Below are 23,610 nucleotides of genomic sequence, written 5' to 3'. Positions count from 1 at the left end.
AGTATAGACATTCTACATTTCAGGAAAATGAGCTTTTAGGGTTTAGAGTAAAATGTTCTAAAATAGTTCTTTCCTTATTAACTACAATTAAATTTAGTTAATCAGAAATTCTGGGAAAAATGAGACAAGTCAGTCATATCTTTCAGTTTAATTCTCCCTATTTTAAGCAGGGGTCACATCTATCACATCTTTTTATCTGGTTCTATCATCTTTTTATCTGGTTCAGAAAAATACAAAATGCTTATCAAATTAATTGAAAAATAACTCACTTAGCTATTTCTTTTCTTTTTTTTTTTAGAAGCAAAGAACTGCATGTATTACCAAGAATAACATGTCCCAATTACATACCTTTTTATTGAAAACTTAATTACCAGCAGTGAAAACCAAAGTATGTGTATTAGAGCATCAAAAAGGGCATTAGTATGAAAATGAAATTCTGGGTTATCAATTTGCTATTCAAATGAATCAGCAAACAGAAGCATTTAAATTTCATTTCCAAGCCCACTCAGTAAATCTAGTTCTAGTTAGAGTATATTCAATGTGCAAAAGCTCAGTGAAAGCGAGTATTCACTATACAAGAAGCAGATAGGATTCCCTTAACCTACTGCCCTTTAGACACATCATTCTCTGTTAAACAGGCAGCAACTGCCAGATGCTCTCCCTAAAAATGGTCACAGATGGTCAGTTGTCCAGTTGGGATGTCAGCTGAGGGCAGATCAGACTGCCCTCCCAATGGCTAAAAGTAAGAAGGAAAGGGGTGAGAGCTATAAACACTTGCCTGCTTCATGGGTTAAATCCATTCACTTGCTGTAAGCTTGGCTGAGCCCCAGCAGTGACTTCCTAGAAAAGGAAGACTAGACTCCTAGGCTCTCAAGATTAAAAGGCATTTTAAAGGTGATCTAGTCAACAGCTGTACAGTGCTTGAATCCGCACAAGGCAACCCTGCTATTCTACCGCTCAGGCCATGACTTGGCAACTCCAGGGGTGCAGAGCTTGCTGTTGAACAAGAAAGCCCTACAGCTGTGACAGAATTCTCTGTTGTCCTACACTGTGATTAGACCAACAATTCAGTCTAATTCCATAGATAGGAAATATAGAGCTATTTTAATAGGGCAAATTGACTATAACAAAATAGTTTCTTAACTCATGCGTTATAAAGTGATTTTAACCTGAATTATCCCAAATAGCATCTGCAAAGGACTGTACAACATAACAAACACAAACAACAATATATGCAATTTATTTTTAAAACATAGGAATAAATAAAGTACTGAAAACTATTATTTAGAAGCTATAAAAATGTCAACAAAGACTAATGGGTGTTTATATATATATATATATAAATGAATCTGTAGACTTCAATTTTTATTTTAAAAACTTGTTTTGAATTGTCAAAGTTTTAATAAAATGTCTATGTAAGTTTTTCCCAGGCAGAATATTAGTTTGGTTTTTGCTAATAAATTATTCATTTGTTTAGAATAAACTTCCTACAAAGTATGTTCAAAAAATGTGTATTATGAACCTATTTTTTTATCTTTTACATATTCATATTTTCTTTTTTCATTTTCATATTTTCTTAACAGTGAAGAAACTGAAAGTACTGAATTTGATTGATACTGAGTAATTTTCTTGAACAAATAATGAATATGGAAAGAGGAAAGATAATGAGAAGACATAGCTAGAGTTAACAGTTGCTTACTTTGGAGGTAGCAGATCAGGCTAACATCATCTCAGTATAAGGAAGGTCACCCTGGGACATATCTAACTTCTCCCATCACTATACAGCTGACAGATCAACAGTGAAACTCATTTAACTAAGATTAAAAGCAAATTGATATGGTAAAAGAATGGCAAAGATCAAGAGGATGAGAATCTATGTCCCTGCATCTAAAACCAGATTTCCACCTCTGCTTTCTACTGTACAGGCACTCAAGTTAAAGGTTACTCTCACAGCCCTACTACTATAAAGATAGGGAAAGAAGTGGACCAGTCCCTGCTGGACCACTGTACCTCAAAGGGCAGTATGTGACAGAGACAGTCAAAGTGCTTTGCAGAAGTCCAATACTTGTTATAACAACCCAGTATGTATTTGGCTAGTAATCCTAATTAAACTTACTGTTTTGTACTTAAAGGTGAAAATCTACTCCAGAGCAATAAGCAGCTAAGGGTGGATTTTACATATCAACTATGTTTCTGATTATAGTCAAGTGTTTACTACAGTTTTTCCCCCCACTAAACATGGATACATCATGAAATTCTTTCACTCTGCAAAGACAGGATGATTATAGAACAAAACTGTCTGAAAGGACTCTGATGAGCCTTGTTAACACAAAGTTAACAATTTTAGTGTCCATAGTGTAGTAGTTATCATGTTCACTTGATATAAAGTTAAGAATTTTTTCCTCTTGTGTTTTGGATTACAGCTACATAAAATAAATATGCAGAGCTGCACAGGTCATACATAAGAGCATTATTTTATGCATATTTTACATATACTTTATACATGTAAAATAATACACCTACACAACATGCTCAGGAAACTTCTAAGTTAAACTTTTCACTGAGTACTATTTGATCATTTGTTGATATTCCTATGTTGCATTCCTAGTCTACATTCACCACATACTCAGACTATTGGTCAGGATCTCAATCTACCAAAGTGAACTCTAAAGAGAAAAGCAGATGCCCAGAGTGGGGGAAAGATAAAAAAGAAAGCTGACATTTTTCAGTTTACTCACAGCCAAAAGCTAGTCACTTAAAAAGCAGGATATACAGTGACAGTGATGTTTGTGAGGTCAATTCTCTTTTTTTTTTACCATCAAGTTAACTTTAAATTCATTAACTTTTCCCCAAGTGAGTTACAGAGGAAGATAAAGAGGAGAAGCACAGTTCAGGCTTACCTAAACCACTGAGCGTATAAAGAAGGTCACTGGTGTCTAAAAAAATGGGACCATTTTCCTGCTGCCCCTCTTCTTTGTAGTAAAGCTTGTACCCCTGAATGGTTGCTGTGTCCTCAACATCCTGCTGCCACTTTACAGAAATAGTGGTACAATTGAGAGGTTCCAAATGCAACTCTGGAGACTTTGGGGCTGGAAAAATTCAACAGAAATGTATGTATATTTACTTATAATTCACATGAAAACACAGAATTGTAGATCTCAGTCTTAAGCCAACAGTGCAAAAAAATTTCAATTCCAACAATTATCTTAAATCTAACTTTGAAAATTTTTATAATATTGAAATGTGAGAGAGAATTTAAAATATTATTAAAATGATTAAGCTAAATTACCTATAAGTCTAAAACACATAAATAAAAACAATTTTTTCAAGGAGAATACTTTCTAATTTTTTTAATTGAAAAAAACAATGGTTTAAAACACTGTATGTGATTCAGAGGCACAGGGTCACAATTGCATGTCCTCATGCTGCACATATCACTAAGGGACCCACAGTCCTCCAGCATAGTTCATTATGCCCCGCTTCACACTGTATTTCCACCTTCCCCAATACTTTCTAGTTTTGACCATTCAACATTTCTATGATGAGAGCATAGGTATGATTATTAATCTATTAACAACAAACACCAATGTTACTAGCATTATATTCTACATTAATAAAAGCAGAGGGTCTAAAACTTTCTAATCTTACTGTCTTCCTTTTAAATGGACGATTTAAAACTTTTATAATAATAATATTAATTAGGTCTCTATTAGTATGTAACTTTTGGTTGAAATTCACTTTGATTCAGTCTATGAAGGATTTGCTAAATGAATTAATAATGTAGCCAAAAGTTGGTATACTGCATTCTATGCAAAGGGGACTATTCAATTAAAAGTTTAACACATTTTTTTCAATGAACTTTATGTTCTATGGAATATTTTTATTCCTAAAATGAAAGTTTAAAGTATGAATGTAACTTAAGAAAATTTTATTCAAAAGCAAAAATACTGTGCTACTCTTCCTCAATAGTGTTTAGATTTACCTTTCACACTTGTAGCTTTAGGTGTCCTGTGTGAGGTCCATACTGATGACTCGCCCAGTCCCACTCTGGTGGCAGCAGTAATCCTCACCAGGTAGACACTATCTGGTTTCAGGCCCTCTAAAAGGTATTCATGTGTGGTCCCTGGGAGCTCCAGAACTTGAATGGAATTCTCAGTACTTAGGCGGAAGGACAGACGATAGAGCACCACTTGGCCCCTTCGATATTTGGCTGGGATTGGTAGCCAGGAGACGAGAATATCAGTGGGACTTCGACTTGTCAAACTAATTTCAGGAGGTCTCAGGGGAACTAGTTATAAAAGACAATAGGTGGCTTGTAAATATTTAGATTCCAAATTGTCAATCAGCACACTAGTACTTATTGAATTCTCTTAATAGGAACACTTAACAAAGGTTTTCAGTTAATCAGAGTACAAACCACTAAAAAAGGAAAAGAATAAGGTAGGATCAGACATAGGGAACCAAAGAAAGCAAAGGTTTCATGTTTGTTCTTATTGTTTTGTTATTTGAAATGATTATGACATTACTTAATATCCATACAAAATTGAGAATACCTCTCAAATAATTACACCAGAGAGCCACAGAAACAAGGAAGAGAGAATTTTACAACAGTAGGGAAACTTCGGATACCATGGCTATAAGGTGGCAAGTAATATTTTGAAGTATAAGTGTTAGTTTTTTTTTTAAAAGATTTATTTATTTATTCATACAGAACTGGGGTACAGGCCAGAGATGCGGAGGGTGAGAGGATCCACCAGGGACAGAGTGGAGAGCAGAACATGCTGATCATCAAAGTACACTGCTGAGGGGAGCAGCGGGCCGGTCAGGAGAGGTCTGCCGTGCCATGTGGATTTCCTCCAGGGCAGGCGGGAATCGAACTCATGCGGAAGTGGCCTAAGCTTCCAGTGCAGTGCTTCAACCTGTGGCACCACCAGGGAGGGCCATAAGTGTTGTATTTTTAAAAATTATTGTGTTTGTTATTTTCAACTGTAACACTTAACATGAAAATAAATATCTTGCTTTTCTCCAAGCAAAATGTATAAAACTGGTTCCAGGAAAATGAGGCAAATGTAATAGGAAGCAAATTAATATTAAGATTGTTAATATAAATTAACAGGAGGTAGTTTCTGTGTGTTTGAATCCTTGTTCAACTTACTACTCTACATGATTTCAGTCAAATTAACTTTTCTATTGTCTACGTTTCTTCACATACAAAATGGGGATAATTATAACAGCTCCTTCTATAGTCTTTCCCAACTCAGTTAATGGCAATTACTTATCTAACTGCACAAGCCAAAAACATCTGTGCTCCACACATACCACATTTAACCCCGTGGTTCTACCCACCTCTACTGCCTTGTCTTGTTATGTTACCATCACTTTCAACTTTTGGTGTCACAATTACTTGCTAATAGAGTTCCCTGCTTCTGCCCCTGTTAACTACCATCTATTCCCAACACATCAGCTGTTAAAATATCCTATTTGTACACTTTTCTGTTGAACTGTCTCCCAGTTTACTCAAAGCAAAAGTCAAGTTCTCACTGTGACTTCACACAAAGTCCTTACCAGCTATGCTTGGGCTATTCAGTATTTCTTCGCCTTGTCACCTTGTTCCCTGCACTCCAGCCATGCCAGGGCTTAAGGCACTTAGCAGTGCCCATTTCCACTGCCTAAAGTGCACAACTTCTTCCCATCATCTGCCTAGTTAGTTCCCTTGTTTTCATTTTCTATAGGTTGCCATTGAAATGTCATTTACTCAGTGAGCCCTTCTCTGGTAACTGTCAAATACTCCAACATTTCATACTCCCACTCCTTAGCTTTTCCCCTTCTCCTATAGACTTAGTATTAGCTAACACGGTGTATAACAACTGTTTGTCTTATAGCTCCTCTGCCTCCTGTTCTATGAAGTCACTATTTGTTCACTATTAAATGCTGAAAAAGACACAACAGGCACTCAATAAATAATTACTGAAGGAATGAAAGCATCGTGGGAGAGAGAAAAAAATCAATTAAGAACGTCTGAGTCCTTAATGTCTGTGAACTCATTAACACCCAATGAAGGAGATACCATTTCAACTTTACAACTGAGGCAACTGAGGCACAGAGGTTAAAGCAGTTACCTAAGATCAGAAGCCTTGAAAGTGAAGAAACTTACAACCTACATTCTTATCCTCTTACTCCAACTTTTTTTTTTTTTAAAGATTTATTTATTTATGCATAAAGAACTGGGGTAAAGGCCAGAGGTGCAGGGACAGTGAGAGGCTTCACTGCAGACAGAATGGAGAGCAGAACAGGCTGACTGATGAAGTACACTGCTGAGGGGAGCAGCGGGCAGGTCAGGAGAGGTCTGCTGAGCCATGTGGGTCACCTCTGGGGCCTGAGATTGAACACATGCTGAAGTGGCGTTAGCTTCTTAGGGATGCATTTACCTGCTACGCCACCAGGGAGGGCCCTACTCCAACTCTTTTATAATAGTAATTCTTTTATAGGGTTCTGTAGAGATTACGGGGGAAGATTTTTAGAACAGCCAAGATTATCATTCCACAGTGTTAGCTGTTTCTGCTGCGCACCCTAGAAGCCCCACATATCTCAGTTTGAGAAGTATGGGCTTTAGGAAATACACTTGGTGGGAAGGAGGGCTTAATAGAGACATTTGAAAAACTGAAGTCTGCACATAATCCAGAAAGCAAAAAGAACTTTATTTTAAAATGCAGAGTAAAAAAAGACTTAAGGCCCTCCCTGGTGGCGCAGCAGGTTAAAGCAAAGCACTGAGAAGCTAAAGCCACTTCTGCCTGAGTTCGATTCCCACCTGCCCTGGAGGAGACCACATGGCGTGGCAGACCTCTCCTGACCCGCCCGCTGCTCCCCTCAGCAGTGTACTTCGTAGATCTGTCTGTTCTGCTCCCCACTCTGTCTCTGGTGAAGCCTCTCGCCACCCCTACACCTCTGGCCTGTACCCCAGTTCTGTATGCACAAATAAATAAATCTTAAAAAAAAAAAAAAGACTTAAAGTAGAAAAAAATTCTTTTAAAGATTTATTTATTCGTACAGAATTGGGTACAGGCCAGAGATGCGGAGGGTGAGAGGATTCACCAGAGACAGACTGGGGTGCAGAACAGGCAGATTGACGAAGTACACTGCTGAGGGGAACAATGGGCGGGTCAGGAGAGGTCTGCCATGCCATGTGGATCTCCTCCAGGGCAGGCGGGGATCGAACTCATGAGGAACAGACTTCAACTTCTTTGTGCTGTGCTTTAACCTGCTGCACCACCAGGGAGGGCCAAAGTAGAAAATTTTTGAGATCATAACTTGCTACACTTAGACTCATTTTCTTCAAGAATATAGGGGGTCCTCTTGTTGGCACAGGGCTTAAAGTTAACGCTATCAAGATATTGGCAGCCACTGCAGCCTGAGTCAGATCTGCTGCCAGGGAGCTGATCCACATGGCACAGCAGACCCTTCCTGTTTTGCCCACTACGCCCCTCAGCAGCGTCTTTCAGTAGATTCACCTGTTCTGCTCCCCACTCTGTCTCTGGTGAATCCTCTCATCCTCCCCAACCCGTATCTCTGGCCTACGCCCCAGTTCTTATATGCATAAATAAAAATAAATCTCTATAAAAAAGAATAGAGGGGGATTATACTTCACATACCAAAAACATGACAAAACCAGCTTGTATCAGCATAGATATTCATGTCAGAGATTATTAAATGTAATGAGATAACTAGGGATATCATATACAATGTGGTTCATTCCAAAATACAATGGACTTTTAGATGAAAACTGATAGTATTATTCAGGATCCATGTTAGTGCTAATTTTTTCATCTAGTCAAACCCTAAACTTATAAATATCTAAATAAGTGGCATTTTATAAATATAACTAAGCAATCTGGGGCCATATATACAAAGAAAATGACTTGGGAATATTTTATAGAAGAATTCTTTTAAAACTAAAAATTATTTCCTGAGAATAAGAAAACATTTATAAAGAGAGGATAATATAATTAATCATATGTTAAATAATTCTCCTTCAAATTGCAAGACACAAAAGTGACCCTCTTGTATCCTTAAAGAGAAAGATGATGAGTTAGAGGAACAGAAATAGTTCTCCAGAACAATCCTGACAGATTCCCATCATTTTAAGAGTCTGTTTTCAAAAGGACAATTTATTTTCATATCTATGGTCAGGTAATTAACTGAACAAGTAATATTTCCCCCCTAAGTAGAAAAAGCATTATTGTATCTAAAAAATAACACAATTGATATTTGATTTTCTAAGAACTTTTTAGCTGACAGGTACTAAATTTCAATTTCAGAAGTCCAATATCTCTGACCTACAGTACTGACTGTAGGGCACTGTATTCTCAGTGTGTATATACTCAATATGTGTATGTACTCAATACTCTATATATTTATTCATGCCTAAGGACTTTCACATTTGTATCCTACTCAATTTTAAAAAGTATATTATTTAAACTAGGAATCTTAAAGAAATACTGTGGCAATATACTTTTAATGCTAATTTATATAATGAATTATAAAAAAGTTTACTTTATTTTATTATGTTATTATCCAAAAAGCAACATTTGAAATGGCCAATTAGTCAGGTTATTACCAAACTTCCTTTTTTAACCAAAAAAGGATATGGTTTTTTTTAAAATTTAAAACATTTATTCACTGGAATTGATTATATATATTAGTGTTCAGTCTAAAATGGCCAAGAATTGTGCTTTCTTACCATCCTCTAAGGTGTTCTGTGTCACATGGTCAGACATCTGGCTGGCTCCCATTGGCATATATGCCACAATGTAGAAAGTATAATTGCTGGCGGGTTCTAAATCATCAATAATATAATGAGTTGTGTCATTTCCGATGACTACTTGATACTCTTCATTATTTAAACCTATAGTAAAGAACCATTGTTGAAAAAGTGTGAGTATTCAAAATAAAATCAACAAGACCATTTCTTTGACTATGAAATACTGGCCCTTGGCTCTAATTTTTTTTTAAATAATATAATAGTTTATTTTTACTTCATTTTGTGCCTTTTCCATCTCAGTTGTAATCCCTGTAGGCTTCCCATCACTAAATCACCCGTGTGCCATCACCATAGTCCAGTGCATTTCCCTCTCTCCACTGTTTTTTGATCCCATTCCACCCCATAAAATGTCTCTGGTATAAAGCTATTCATTATTATTGTTATTTTTCTCGCCTGCTCCGTTATACTCCTGCTATGAGTGAAACCATCCAGTATTTTTCCTTTTCTTTCTGGCTTATTTCACTACGCATGATCTTTTCCAGCTCCATCCATGTTGCTCCAAAAGGCATGTTTTTATTTTTTTTTTTTTGGTTGCTGAGTAATATTCCGTTGTGTATATGTACCACATCTTTTTAATCCAGTCATCCACTTTTGGGCATTGGGTTGTTTCCATGTCTTCCCAAATGTAAATAAAGCAGCAATAAACATGGGGATGCAGGTATCTTTCTGAACCAGTGTTTTTGTGTAGATACGGTTCTAATCTTTGTTATCCTTTGCAACTCTTTAAAAACTATGAATAGGAAGGCTTTTTGTCCTAAAAGTAACCATGTCTTGCTACAGATTGCCAATTTCATTTTTCTCAAAAATTGAAATTCCCACTGAACAAAGTGAAAATAATTAATCTCTTCTCAATGTCGTTTAACACTGACAATGTATAGCAGTAACACAAAAGAATTTACACTGCCAGATTATTGTAATTCATAACAGTGTGAAATTTACTTGCTTAAACTCATGGTCTCTTTTTTCTTTTAAACATAAACGAAAGAGACAGTAGGGAGTGTAATGGTTCCACTCTTTGTAAAAATAAAGCAAATCAAAAGTTGCCCTGCAAAAGATCTTATTTTGCCCCTAGAGATTCTATTAAATTTGACTGACACAAGTTGTTCTTTTATTTATATTGAAAGTAAAAGAACTAGGAGGCACAGAATGTGCTTAAAAACTGCTTTGTTCCACAAAGAACTTTTTTCTAAAAGAAGAAAAAAAATTCTCAGCAATTCTTAATAAAATATGCATGGCAAGGTATAGAAGTAGATTTGTCTTTGTGGGATTTAATTCCTACAGAGAAAACCTGTAAAGTGGAACAAGAGCTCTGGCAGCTACTGTGCTTTGAGAACAATTCACAGTAAATGCATGTCAACTTAATCAAAACTCTCTAAGGATGAAGCCCCTTCTCTCCACACTGGATTTATAAACAAAACAGAAGGCAAATTCCACTATTAAGTTTTCCCACATTTCTGAATTAACTTGATAGCATTTTAATTAGACAAGATTACAGGCATTTCACAACAGACTGGCTAATGGCTCGTTAATTAGGAACCGCATAGTACGATTTCTGACCTACCAAACAAGGTCCTTGAGTTCGAATTAAAAAGCCTTGTTCTGTTCTTGAATAGACCACTGAGCTGCATGTGGAGGCTCTAATGAAATAACCATAATAGTGAACAGGAGTGGTCTCCACCAAAACCAGCATTCCTTTTACCTTCCTAAATCACTAAAAAGGGTATTAACATACTCCAACATACTCAGTTATCAGACTTTCATTCTTCTTGCTACCATGACCCTTGATTTAAATTCAATATATTCCTTTTCAAAGTACTACTTCAAAGTACAAAAAACAAACAACAACAAACCACCTGTTTCTACAGACAACTTTATTATGTCACCATTCTTTGAGTGTCTGAATTTGTTTTTAATGTACACTGCATTAAATCAGTATAAAATAAAGCTGTTTATACATATAAATGGAATTTATAAAACTCTACTATGGTTTCTAAGAAAAATCAACACAAATCTCTAGGATTTATGAGTAACTTTCCTTTACCTTTAAAATTTTTAGCCAAAAGAAAACATGATAAAAAAGATTCCAGAAAGACAAATACTAGTTGAAGTAAAGGATTCAGGACAGATTTGAATTCTACTTTTATACACTAAATGAGCTACCAACAAAGAGTATCCTGTTCAATTTTCAGAGAATTCTATGTGACTTCAGAAAATATTCAAAATATATAAAATCAGGTATGGGGGGCTTTGTTAGCTTTTATTTCCCCCTTAAAAATAATATGTTAGAGTGACTATAGCTTACTATATTAAGCAGTTAAACCATTATTCCTATGTAATAACATAATCAAATTAGTATATTTTCAGTCATATTGACTGGAATAAAATTCATAAGGACACCACTCTAATTTTTAGCAGGCAGATATTTGTACTTGCTTCTAAAAAGAAGCAAAAATCTGAAATTATACTTACATATGGAAAATGAACAAAAATACAAACTTTATGAAAAAAGATAACAGAATCACAGATTATTAAAAGAAATGCCACAGAACTTCAAAAAATTTTTATGGACTGTACAAGACATCACTCATACTGAAAATAAATTATTGACAACAAGCAGCACTGAAAAATAAACATTCCTTAAATTGCTTACCTTCTGCTTTCATGTAGTGCACAGAATAAGCGATGACTTTGTCTGAATTATAAAGTGGCCTTTCCCAAGCTAAAAGAATGGCTGAACTTGACATGGTTTCAGCATGTACATTATAGGGAGCACTGGGTCTGTCTTCTGACATTACTACAGTCAATCTGGCTCTAGATAAAATAGACCCTTGACTGTTCTCAGCCATGCACTGATAAATGGCATCATCTTCAGGAATAATCTGGTTAATTACTAGTTTACTGAGGAAAGAAAAAAAATATTCCTATGAAAAATCCTAATGATGACATAAAAATAAAGTTGAATTACTGATAAGTGCACTCACATGTTAAATCACAAAAGTTATTAAGGAATAAGAAACTGGCATTAGTCCTACTGAAACATCTAAATGAATTAAAATATTTTCTGTAAACAAGCACTTATGATATAAAAATTCTGTATGCTTTAGGTGACACTAAATCTCTTTTTAAAAATTTGGCCTTTATTGAGAAAGATATTACTTCATAATAGCATTTAATTTATAATTTTTTCATGTTATACAAATATTCAGGTCAACAAAATCTTCAGTTTTGTTCCACATGTATTAGAAATTGTAAGATTCTAAGTTTGAACTGTAGAGGAATTGTTAGAGAATCAATTATTTCTTTCTATATTTCCCATTTTGTGAAAGAAGAAATTGTAATTCCAAAGGGTTAATATACTTGCTATTAACCTAGTGACTTAACCAGGATTATAGACCAGGCATGAGGAATTGCCGAACATTCATTTTATTATAATCTATCATTTCTATGATTAATATATAAAATGTAAAAGGCTCTATTATGGTGTGCTGATATTATAATCTTTACTTTTAAAATTAATTTTTATTTTATATACAAAGATAATGTAGGTATTTGCTATTAAAATTATAATCATTTTACATAAAAATTACTGAAGTCACGATATCTTACGTAAAAAGTAATAAAGGGACAGAGCCTACCTGTTGTACATTTTAATTCTACCATTTGAATGTATCTTCCTTCCATTCTTCAGCCATGACATTTTGGGTGAGGGGATACCTTCTGCCTGACATACAAATCGAGCAGTGCCAGCTCGAGGCCTGGTTAAACTTTCTGGCAATTCAACAAATGAAGGAGGAGCTAATTTTAAAGAAAAAAGAAAAAAAAATCCTATTTTTATGAACCCAAAAATATATATATATAGCAATATATATTGAGCAGTATACACACACACACAGAGAGAGAGAGAGAGAGAGAGAGAGAGAATGCAAGCAATATAGAGTCAAGGAAGAATACAGCAAATGACAGTACAAGTACCATACCTGAAAATATTTGGCATTGTGTCTTTTATCCAAAATATACATACATCTATCCAGATGCCTTTCCTTTACATTACTCAGATGTCTACTCACCACAGGCCTTCCTTCCTTATTAAGACTAAGCATATTAACACACTAAAACTATGTGTACCCTATAACTAAACCCTAATAGACAGTAGTTTGTGGATGCACACAGACATAATCAACAGACTGAAATTTTAGGTTGGATAATGGGTATATATATGGATTTCTGAGTGGATGTGGAGATAAAAGGGAATATTAAATAACAAGGAACATAATGATAAAAAAAAGGAACATAGTGGTATGTAGGCAAACAGGATGGCTTTTTCAGGATGGCTTTTTCAAAATGACAGTTATATTCTAACATATGGCTTTAATTTTCTAAGAAAACTCATCATTGTGCTACAGTACCTCTTATCAATGCTACAAAATTAAAGAAAGGTGGAAGTAAGCTATGAATGATATAAAACAGCAAATGTTAAAATGTACGATTCCTCTGGGTGCAGAATGACGGAAAACATACCCAACACAGTTAAAGTAGCCATGGCAACTGTAAAGTTGCGTGTGCCCGGAGTAGTTGCTCGACAGACATATACTCCAGCATGTTGAAGTTTGACATCAGATATCATGAGATTACCATTTCCAAGTACCCGCGTATTAAAGACATCAATGGATTTGTGATCTATTTCAAAGAGAATAATTCAATTAGAAAAATGTAGCAAATGATCTAAAACTATGTCAAAACGTCACTATCCAGTCATATCATAAAACACATACAATTCTCTCAGCTAAAACTCTTTTCTCTACACACTGAACTGCCAAAAGGCTAAAAGCCATTAAACTGGCAAATAATTTTTGTATAAAAAATAAGCATCTTATTAGTTTTACTAGAATGAACCAAATTTAAAGGAAAAGACTATTTTTCTACTTAGAAGGACTTACCAAGGCGACTCCAAGAAATGATTGGTTTGGGATTTCCTGTGGCCACACATTCCAAAACAACAGTCTGATGAAGAGATGTCGTTATGTTCTGTGGGCCTGCTATAATAGTTGGTGTGTGGAAGGATTTGGACACCTTAGCTTTAGGGAGGAAAGGCAGAATATAAAACCAAATTTTAAGTAAGATATAATGAATAATATGAGTTAAATAACCTATTAATAAATTACTAGCTTTTTTCTTTTTAAAAAACAAATTTATTGAGATATGTAACTCATTTAACCTGTACAATTCACCCATTTGAAGAGTGTAGTGTAATGGTTTTTAGTATTTTTAAGAGTTGTGCAGTGATTAATCAATTTAGAACATTTTCCTCACACCCAAAAAGAACCCTCTTACCCATTAACAGTTATTATCCAGTCTCCTCTACCTATAGGTTGATAACCACTAATCTGCCTTCTGGATTCTTTGGATTTTCTCATTCAAGACATTTCATAAAAAGGAACCATACATTATGCAGTTTTGGGCAATAGGTTTCTTTTCCCTTGGCATGTTTTCAAGGTTCATCAATGCTATATTGCATATCAGTATTTCATCATTATTCAATAATAGTGTAATATTTAATTATAAGGCTAGGACACACATTATTAATCCATTCATCAGTTGATGGACATTTAAATTGTTTCCATATAATGTACTTTGAGTTGAGGTTCAAACATTCGATTAATACTTTCACTAATCTCGTTAAGAATTTCTGTGACAGAGGAGAAAGGGAAAAGTCTGAGTAGGCCTTTTTTTAATCTTTCATGTCAGGAAGCTAATGGGTACTGCCTAAAATTAAAACAGTATGAAAAATAATTTCAGTCTCAATGTCTCAATGTCTCAAAAAAAATTAACCTTATAGTTTATTTAGGAAGTAGTATTTCTTCTGAGGAGTAAACATTCATGTGAATTTCAGCTACATCTTTAGTTCAAATTTTCTTTCTACTACATTCAAGTAAGTTCAAATTACTTAAAATTAAAAGCTAGCACCTTCATATAATTCCATGTGAATAATATGTTTCTTTCTTCATAGTCATCTCTCTAGCTTTTTCCGCTGTTACATGTGTGTGTATATATGTGTCTGTCTATATACACATGTATGTATAGAAAAATATATAACATAATGTTCACTTATTGTTACTAGTAATAATTTCTGGGCATTTGAATTGGGGATATTAGCTTTTTTTTTTTCTTTTTATTGAGGCAACATTAACTTACAACACTGTATAGATACCAGAGCTACATTTTCTCATCTCAGCAACTGCATTTATTTTACCATACCCACCACTAAATATTCAGTCACCATCTACAAACCAGTTAATCCCCATTCTCTTCCCACTTTTTTCTTCTGGTAACCACCAGTAAGTCTTCAGAGTTAAGAGTTGGGGTTATAGTTTTAAACATATCTCTTTGCTTCCTTATAGAGTTCAATATAATTTTTTTTACTTTTACAGATATTATCTTTATAATAAACAGGTTATTTTTATAAATGAAAATCATGATTTTTTTCATAAAACAAATAAAAAATGATCCACTAGAAAAAAATTAATCATTGACAATGGACAATTCTGATAGAAATGGACGACTGCTTTTCTCTTTTATGTAACTTGCATTTTAAAAACAAAAGTGAAATAGTTACAAAATAAATTTCATTATTATAACAAGTGAGCCTCTGACACAAGTTACTTAATAGATTAAAATGGCCATTATGTAAACAGAATATAATAATTTAAATGAAACTCAAGCACTACTTTATGGAATATTATTATAACCAGCAAGGAAAATAAATATCTATGTCATTAAAAACCAAAAAACCACCATAGTATGGTACCTGGAATCACTGTTAGAGAAGCCTCCATACTTTTACGTCTGTGGGCTATCGCAGTAGCAACACAACGATAATTTCCAGCATCCTTTTGGCTAATGTCATAGATCTGCAATACTCCAGTGGGTAGGGCTGTTATCCTGTTTTGATAAGAAAGATAAAGAAGAATGATGTAAATTTATATATAGATAGATATAGCTATAGATACATATATATATATAATTGTAAAAAAGATAATGAAATTCTTTACAGTAGATTTTACATTTTATTTTAGCATATATTCTGTCATAAAAATTAATACACTCAACCATCTTAAAGTGTCAAATACTTTAAAGTCCTTTTAAAACACTGGATTGATTCAATTGTTTTTATTTGCATCATTATAGTTCTCTGATGAGACAAATTAAGCAATATGAAAGTCTCTCATTCCACAGAATAGCTTTGATTCAGTTTGTTGGTATCTTAGAACTATGTTTTTTCTCAAATTCCTTATTTCTTGCTTACTTATATCTGTGTTTTTTCTAAGTGTATATTTAATAACCTTGTTAAGTGTATACTAGTAAGCTTATACTTATAAAAATATGTTTAATTGAGATTAAGATAATAAAGTATTTCCTTAAATAATTTCTTCCATCTTAATACTCTACTATTTTTCAAATAATTTTATTGATTTACCACAGGTTTGCAACACTATTTAATTTCAAGAGAAGGTTTTTTTAATATATATAATAGTTTATTTTTACATCATTTTGTGCCTTTTTCCATCTCAGCTGTAATCCCTGTAGGCTTCCCATCACCAAATTACCCGTGTGCAATCACCATAGTCCAGTGCACTTCCCCTCCCCCCCATTTTTGATCCCATTCCCCACTCCACTTCCATAAAATGTCTCTGGTACATAGTTGTTCATCATCATTATTATTTTCTCCCTTGGTCCTTATACTTCAGGAGTAGTTTAATACCTTAATATGTGTATTTGCCTCACCACACTCACTGCCAAAGTTCTAGTGTCAGTCTCTCTATTACACTGATGACCTCCTAGTGGTTTTTCCCACCTGTTTCTACTGTATCCTATCCTCTTTCTCTTTCCTTTTTTTTTTTTTTAAGATTTACTTATTGCAGAACTGGGGTACAAGCCAGAGGTGCAGGGGCAGTAAAAGGCTTTTTACCATAGACAGAGTGGGAAGCAGGACAGGCAGATCAACGAAGTACAAAGTACACCACTGAGGGGAGCAGCAGACAAGTCAGGAGAGGCCTGCCATGCCACATGGACCACCTCTGGAGATGGGATCGAACCCACACTGAAGCAGCTTCAGCCAGCTTGCAGTGCTGTGTCCTAACCCGTTACTACAGCACCAGGGAGGGCCCTGTATCCTCTTTTTCAATTGAAGAGTATTTTTGCTGTGTTTGTTAGTTTGTTCTCATTATTTATAATTCTTTTTTTTTAAAAGATTTATTTATTTATTCATACAGAAGTGGGGAACAGGCCAGAGATGCAGAGGGTAAGAGGATTCACCAGGGACATAGTGGGGAGCAGAACAGACAGATCGACGAAGTACACTGCTGAGGGAGCAGCGGGCGGGTCAGGAGAGGTCTGCCACGCCATGTGGATCTCCTCCAGGGCAGGCGGGGATAGAACTCGTGCGTAAGTGGCTTAAGTTTCATAGTGCAGTGCTTTAACCTGCTACGCCACCAGGGAGGGCCTATTTATAATTCTTATATCAGAGAACCCATTCATTAATTGTCTTTTCTTTTCTTTTTTTTAATGTATTTTTTTTTTTAGTGAGGTAACAATTTATAACACTGTGTATGACTTAGGGTTATAGGCTCATGCCTCTTTAGATGTATAGTATACACCACACCCACCATGTAATCTCATGATGATGTTCTTGTTACTCCTATATTAATCTGTCCCCAAAGACAAAGCTGTATTACCTGTCCATAGTTACAGGTAGGGTTGTCCGATTTAATTCCCAAGTTATAATGGCAGGAGGGTTTGATGAAATCTTACAAGCAAATCTAGCAACTCCACCTTCTTGGACCTCAGTAGAAATGGGCTGGACTTCAAATAAGGAAATAGCTGTAAGAAAAAATTTGACAAATTCAGAACAAATACATATACATATGCTATTACATTATACTTGGAAATAATATGCTTGATATTATTTATCACACTTCAATTCATGCCCAGACATAAGATCAAACCTATTTAGCTAGCACAGAAGTCACTGAGGAAATAAGCATGAGTAATAGATTAATTCAAGGGGTATTATCTTTCCCAGAATTAAATTTTAACAGGTTCTCAATAAACTTAGTCTACTTGGAGAAAAAGAATGGCATAACTGAAACAAAAATAAGGAATAACCAATGATACACAGTAACATACCAAACTGTGGTACAACTTCAAATTCTACTACATTTCACATGAAAGGAAAATTAATAAAAACAGTTGTTAGGGAAAATTATTTTCCAGGGATTGTTTATGAATTGAGTTTTGAAGAATCCATTGGATTTAAATGGAAAGGGAAAATAAGACACTATAGGTGAAAAAAACAAAACCATGAAGGCAAGTACAGAAGAAATATGTGTTTACAGGGCTGTGAGGAAAGTGCCAGAAATAGATAGTAGAGAGTATTTCAAATTAAGCATTCATGAGAAAGTAGAACAATCGTATAAATTAAGGTATCACTGAAAATTATTGAACAAAGGAGTTTCATGATAATAGTAATGCTGGAAAAATTAATCAGGCACTGAACAGTGAAATTCTACTGATATTTTAAGGAAGACAACGACTTGGATCTTATTGGACTCAGATATCTCAGTCTGTGTTTAGAATCAAATGAGGCTGAACTGCCAGAGCTGATGAGAAAGAAAGAGAATACAAATAGTGTGTTTAATGAATAAAAGGCAGAGAAACTCAAGAGACTATTTTTAGTCTAATGTATTCTCAAAATGGACATAAATCTTGAAGTGTTGATGTTTTCAAGAGGTAATTCTTTACCATTTTCAGCAGGCCTCCAGGAACTGGTCATCAGTGTCCATGGTTTTACATTTTGATGGAGTCCAGATTCCAGACTCTTTTGCTTTCCTCCCCTCTACCTAAGTCTGCCAGGATATAGAGAAAGGGTCCCAGTGACAGTCTAATGTCCTTCTCAGATTCCAGTTAAAAAAAAAGTATGCCTTTAGAGTTTATCAATAATGTGAGAAGTTATGAGAAAATAAAAAATGACTTAAGATTCATTAGACTGAAAGGATAAAAGGTTACAGAAAACTAAGAAATTCTGCCTTGGACTTGACTTACTTCATTAATCTATAAATCCATCACAGTACATCCGAAAATGGATCTATAAATGGATCACACTACAACCAAAAACGGATGTAGTAAGGGAAAAGTAATATATAATTAGGGTCCTTAAACAAAAACTTTCTGCTTCCTCAAGAATAGTGACTTTGAAACTATTCTCATTAGATCTATGAGGTCAAACACTGAACTGTTAAGTGCTGCTAAATCTCAGCACTTTGAGGCTATCTGCAGCATGACTTCAACCCCCAGTCAGGTAGCAATGGCTCAGCAGACCTCTCCTGTCTCATCTGCTGCTCCCCTCAGTAGTGTATTTCAGTCAGTCTGTCTGTTCTCCTCCTCACTCTGTCTCTGATGAAACCTCTCACCCCCTTTACCTCTGGCCTACACCCCAGCTCTTGTATACAAAAAGGGGAAAAATTTAAAAAAAATAGTAAGAGTCTGTGAACAACCATATTCCACATTTTGAGCATTACTAATACACTTCTCTTACCACTCTCAAACAACCTCTGGTGATGAAATTGTATCACTGGTTAAGCTGGTTCACTTTCCTATCTGTTGGAAAGTTGTTCTTGACTCTTCTCTATGCATCTTGTCTACTCTGCAGACCTCTATTGCTATGTTTACTTCATAGAATTTTAATTACGTATTCATGAGTCTTTCTCTCCTTCTCGCTACTTCAGTTAGTAATGGATCCTATTCTAAAGACAACAAATAGAATAAGCTTTACATATAACAATATCAGTTGAACTGAAAGGCTGTTTCCCTCCAATTCTATTAGGTCTTTAAACACAGCAACCATGAATGCAGTAAGTTTTCTAGGTGGAAATACCAAAAGAAAAAAATGCTTTTTATGATTTTGGGCTTTTGGGGTGTTATTTTATTTTTTGTTTATTATTTTTGTTTTCTATAATTCCAAACGATGCCTTATATTTTAGTGGCATAGTTTTTGTAGACAAAATTCTGTCACTCTTCTATTAGACAGTCAATGTAGATTAACAATCCAATATAGTGAAACTTATTTTTAAGTCTTCTTTATTGAAGTAACATTGCATTATAACATGTAGCTTAAAGCCACACATCATTAAAATCAAAATTAAGTTCACCACCAACAGTCTAATTTTATTCTTCATCACTCAATTGTCCCCTTTGTCCTAATTTCCCCATCACCTCTCCCCTTTCTTTCTAGTAAACCACTTACTGGTCTTATAGACCAAAAGTTTATTTTTGTTTTATTTCATCTGTTTGTTGTCTCTATATACCACATGGGTGAAATCACATGCATGGTGTTTGATTTTCTCTGTCTGATTTATTTCATTTAGCATAATACACTCAAGGTCCATCCATGTTGTTACAAATGACAGGATTTCTTTTTTTTTTTTTTTTAGAGCTGGATGTATTTTCAGTATTCCATTGTGTTGTATACATAAATTTGTGTGTGTGTATGTGTATGTGTGTATCACATCTTTATTTTTCAGTTGATGGTGACTTACATTTGTATAATTGTTAGCTACTGTAAATAATGCTGCCATAAATATGGGGGTACATATATCTTTCCAAATTATTTTGGGGATAAATTCCCAGAAGTGGGGAAATAGGGTGTTTAACATTTCTAATTTCTAATTTTTGAGAAATATTCATACAGCTTTACACAGTGACCTTATCAATTTACATTCTTACCAATAAAGTTTAAAGGTTCCCTTGTGGCCACATCTTTTCTAATATTCATGGTCTCTTATCGTTTAGATAACAGACATTCTCACAGTTGTGAAGTTGATATGAATTTGCATTGTGAGGCTATTTTGATTTTCATTTCCCTAATAACTAGATGAGGAACATCTTTTTATGTGTCTATTGACTATCTGTATATCTTTTTTGAGAAGTGTCTCTTTAGATTCCCTATGGACTTTTTTTAATTGGGCTGTTTTTTATTGTTGAGTTCTTTGTATAATTGTGTATCAATTTCCATCACACATATGGTATATAGATATCTTCTCCCATTTAGGAGAATGTCTTTTTGCTTTGATGCAAGTTTCTTTTGCTATGCATAAGTGTTTTACTTTGATGTAGTGCCATTTATTTATTTCATTTTGTTTCCCTTGCTGCTGAAGTTCAGCCTCCAAACTCATCTTCAAGGATCATGTGATAGTGTATATCACCTCTGCTTCCCTCTATGTATTTTAAGATTTCAGGTCCTATATCCCAGACTTTAATCCATTTTGAGTTATTTTGGGTATGGTATGAAATTGTCCAGGACTTTAATCATTCTGGATGAGGCTGTCCTGTTATGTTTGCTTTTTATTGCTATACCAGCTGTTTTAATCACTATAGCTTTGTAATACTGTTTGAAGTCTGGAAGTGTGAACCTCCATTCTTTTTTCTCAGGAGTGTTTTTGTTAGTCAAGATCTGCTGTAGTTCCAAATAACTGTCACAATTTTTTAAATATATAATACAATTAAATAAATATGTTGTGATTATTGATACTAGCACTATGTTTCTTTGAGTAATTTTCCTCCAGCCACTTAGGCACTTGAATATTGTTTTTTAATATAAATTCACCTAGTCATTCAAACAATATGATGTCTGTTGAGCTGTTCCCTTTCTCCAGGTGTATAAGTTAATATACCTCTAAGGTATTTTATTATAAAAACTGAACTAATTGCACTTTAAGTCAAATATGCTAAAACACTGGAGTCACAAAATTCTGAGAACTACTAAGAGATAAATGGATTAATCTTCTAACTTACTGGTGATAAGGAACAGCTTATATTGCAATTACAATCAATATAGCATATAATTTACAGGCCACACAATTCACCCAGTTAAAGTGAATTCAATGGTTTTTAATGCATTCAGTTTGCAATTACTCCTTAATCCCTTTTAAAATATTTTCATCATTCCATATAAAGAAATCCCTGATCTTAGTTGTACACTTCATCGTTCCCTAATCTCCCCATCACCTCTGCCCCTGGCAAGCACTAAACTAGTTTCTTTCCCCTCCCCTGAGCTTCATTGAGATATAATTGATATATATCATTGTGCACATTTAAATTATATATACATAGTGATGATCTAACACATTATACATAGGGAAGTGATTGCCACAATTCATGAACTCATCCACCAAATATTTCTTGATTCCCACTCCAGTTTTCAGCACAGAATGAATAATACTTTATTTTAATCCTCAAAAACACTTATATTTAACACATCTAACTTTTTTATTCCTTTTGAAAATTCAACCCACTTGCAAAATAATCTTGCCTAGAGTAGCTAGACATTCCATAGGTTTCTCATCCGTACACCTGAAGTGAAGAAAAAGTAGGCACCAAAGACTCAACAATTGAAACACGTTGAAATGAAAATAAATTGCATTTTTTTTTCTGTTGATAAATCCTTCACCTAGATGCAAATCCCATTCTCTTCACTTGCCTCTGGGAACCTGGAACACATGCCTTTTCTCTCTCTTTCATATTCAAATTCTTTTTTTCCAGGTAACTTCTCTTACCCTACAAAAGTGGTTGATTCTCACCCAGTCTCAAAACAAAATGAACAAAACTTGAGACCTTCCTTTATAGAACACAAACCTCTAGCAGCTATCCATTTTCTCTTCTCTGTGGCATCAAAAAGTTTCTAAAACTCTTCCTCTGATTTTATACCTCAAATATCTAATTTGCTTTCTTCATCTATCATTTTCTTGAAATGCTATCTATAATACTACGTATTTCTCATTTTCTTATTTTTCTGACTTTTGTCTCCCTTTTCTGACTTTTGTCTCCCTTTTCAGGGTCTTTCTCTCTTCCTTCAGCCCTTCCTTCCAGAGGTTTGCTGTCACTTGATGTCTCAACATTCTCTTTTGCATGATATCATACTCATCCAGTTTTCAACATCTAGCTATTTCCACTGATTCCCAAAATACATCTCCAACTCAGATCACCATCCCTAGAGTTTTACACTCACGGCTCCAACTGCCTACTGGCATTTACAAGCAGCACTTCAACTCATCATGTCTAAAATGAAATCCTCTTCTTTCTTCCAAGCCTATTATCTCTACCTCAAGGTGACACACCAATCTCCAGCTACTCCTCTAAGTTAGACTCTCCTGGGACTCCTTCTGCATTCTCTTTATTCAGCCACTTGTTCCCACTGACTTTACCTCCTACACAATGTTAAATCAATTCCCAGCTTTGTTTCAAAATCACTCACTTGAACTATTGTAAGTTTCCTGTCTGATCTTTCTGCTTTCATTTCCCCTCTCACACCCTTCAAAAACATCCTCTAGACATACACCAGTATTGGATACTGCTGCATTTGACTCACAAACAGCTTCCATCTATTAATTCAAAGGTTCCTATAGGTCATTTTATTATTACTAAAACTAAGAAAAGTAGTATCACAAAAAAAAGTGATTCAAATATTAAGTGCTGTCAAAAAGCATAGTCTTATCAACCCTCTCAAATATTTAAACTGCTTAGAAAAATCTACTTATTAGAAAAATTGAGTGTATATATCCTTGTTACATCAACAGAAACAAATAACTATATATAGAGAGAGTTAGTTTTTACCCAAAAAAGGGAGTAGTTTTGCATCAATTACTCCAAAACCAAACTGCTTTATATGGCAAGCATGCAACAGTATTTTATCTTAAACAGTTATATAAAAAATAGTGGCCATCTCTGCTATTAAATATGTA

At 34.6% G+C, this 23,610-nt stretch overlaps 1 protein-coding gene across 1 annotated transcript in view; it reads right to left on the bottom strand.

The window, feature by feature from the left end:
* PRTG (protogenin) overlaps positions 1-23,610 on the bottom strand; it is a 129,001-nt gene that overhangs the window by 59,295 nt on the left and 46,096 nt on the right. The window contains exons 3-11 of the mRNA XM_004687527.1: positions 17,551-17,695; positions 15,624-15,757; positions 13,756-13,893; positions 13,337-13,495; positions 12,454-12,613; positions 11,469-11,716; positions 8,738-8,902; positions 3,983-4,288; positions 2,901-3,089 (exon numbers count right to left, since the gene is read on the bottom strand). Coding sequence (XP_004687584.1) covers positions 2,901-3,089; positions 3,983-4,288; positions 8,738-8,902; positions 11,469-11,716; positions 12,454-12,613; positions 13,337-13,495; positions 13,756-13,893; positions 15,624-15,757; positions 17,551-17,695 — 1,644 coding nt within the window. The remainder of the gene's footprint in view (positions 1-2,900; positions 3,090-3,982; positions 4,289-8,737; positions 8,903-11,468; positions 11,717-12,453; positions 12,614-13,336; positions 13,496-13,755; positions 13,894-15,623; positions 15,758-17,550; positions 17,696-23,610) is intronic.

This window comes from Condylura cristata, unplaced genomic scaffold (genome assembly GCF_000260355.1).
Source record: "Condylura cristata isolate star-nosed mole 26May11 unplaced genomic scaffold, ConCri1.0 scaffold00023, whole genome shotgun sequence".
Taxonomy (NCBI): Eukaryota; Metazoa; Chordata; class Mammalia; order Eulipotyphla; family Talpidae; genus Condylura; species Condylura cristata.
Note: the sequence above shows the minus strand (reverse complement) of the source record. Positions and strands in the feature narration are given on the sequence as shown.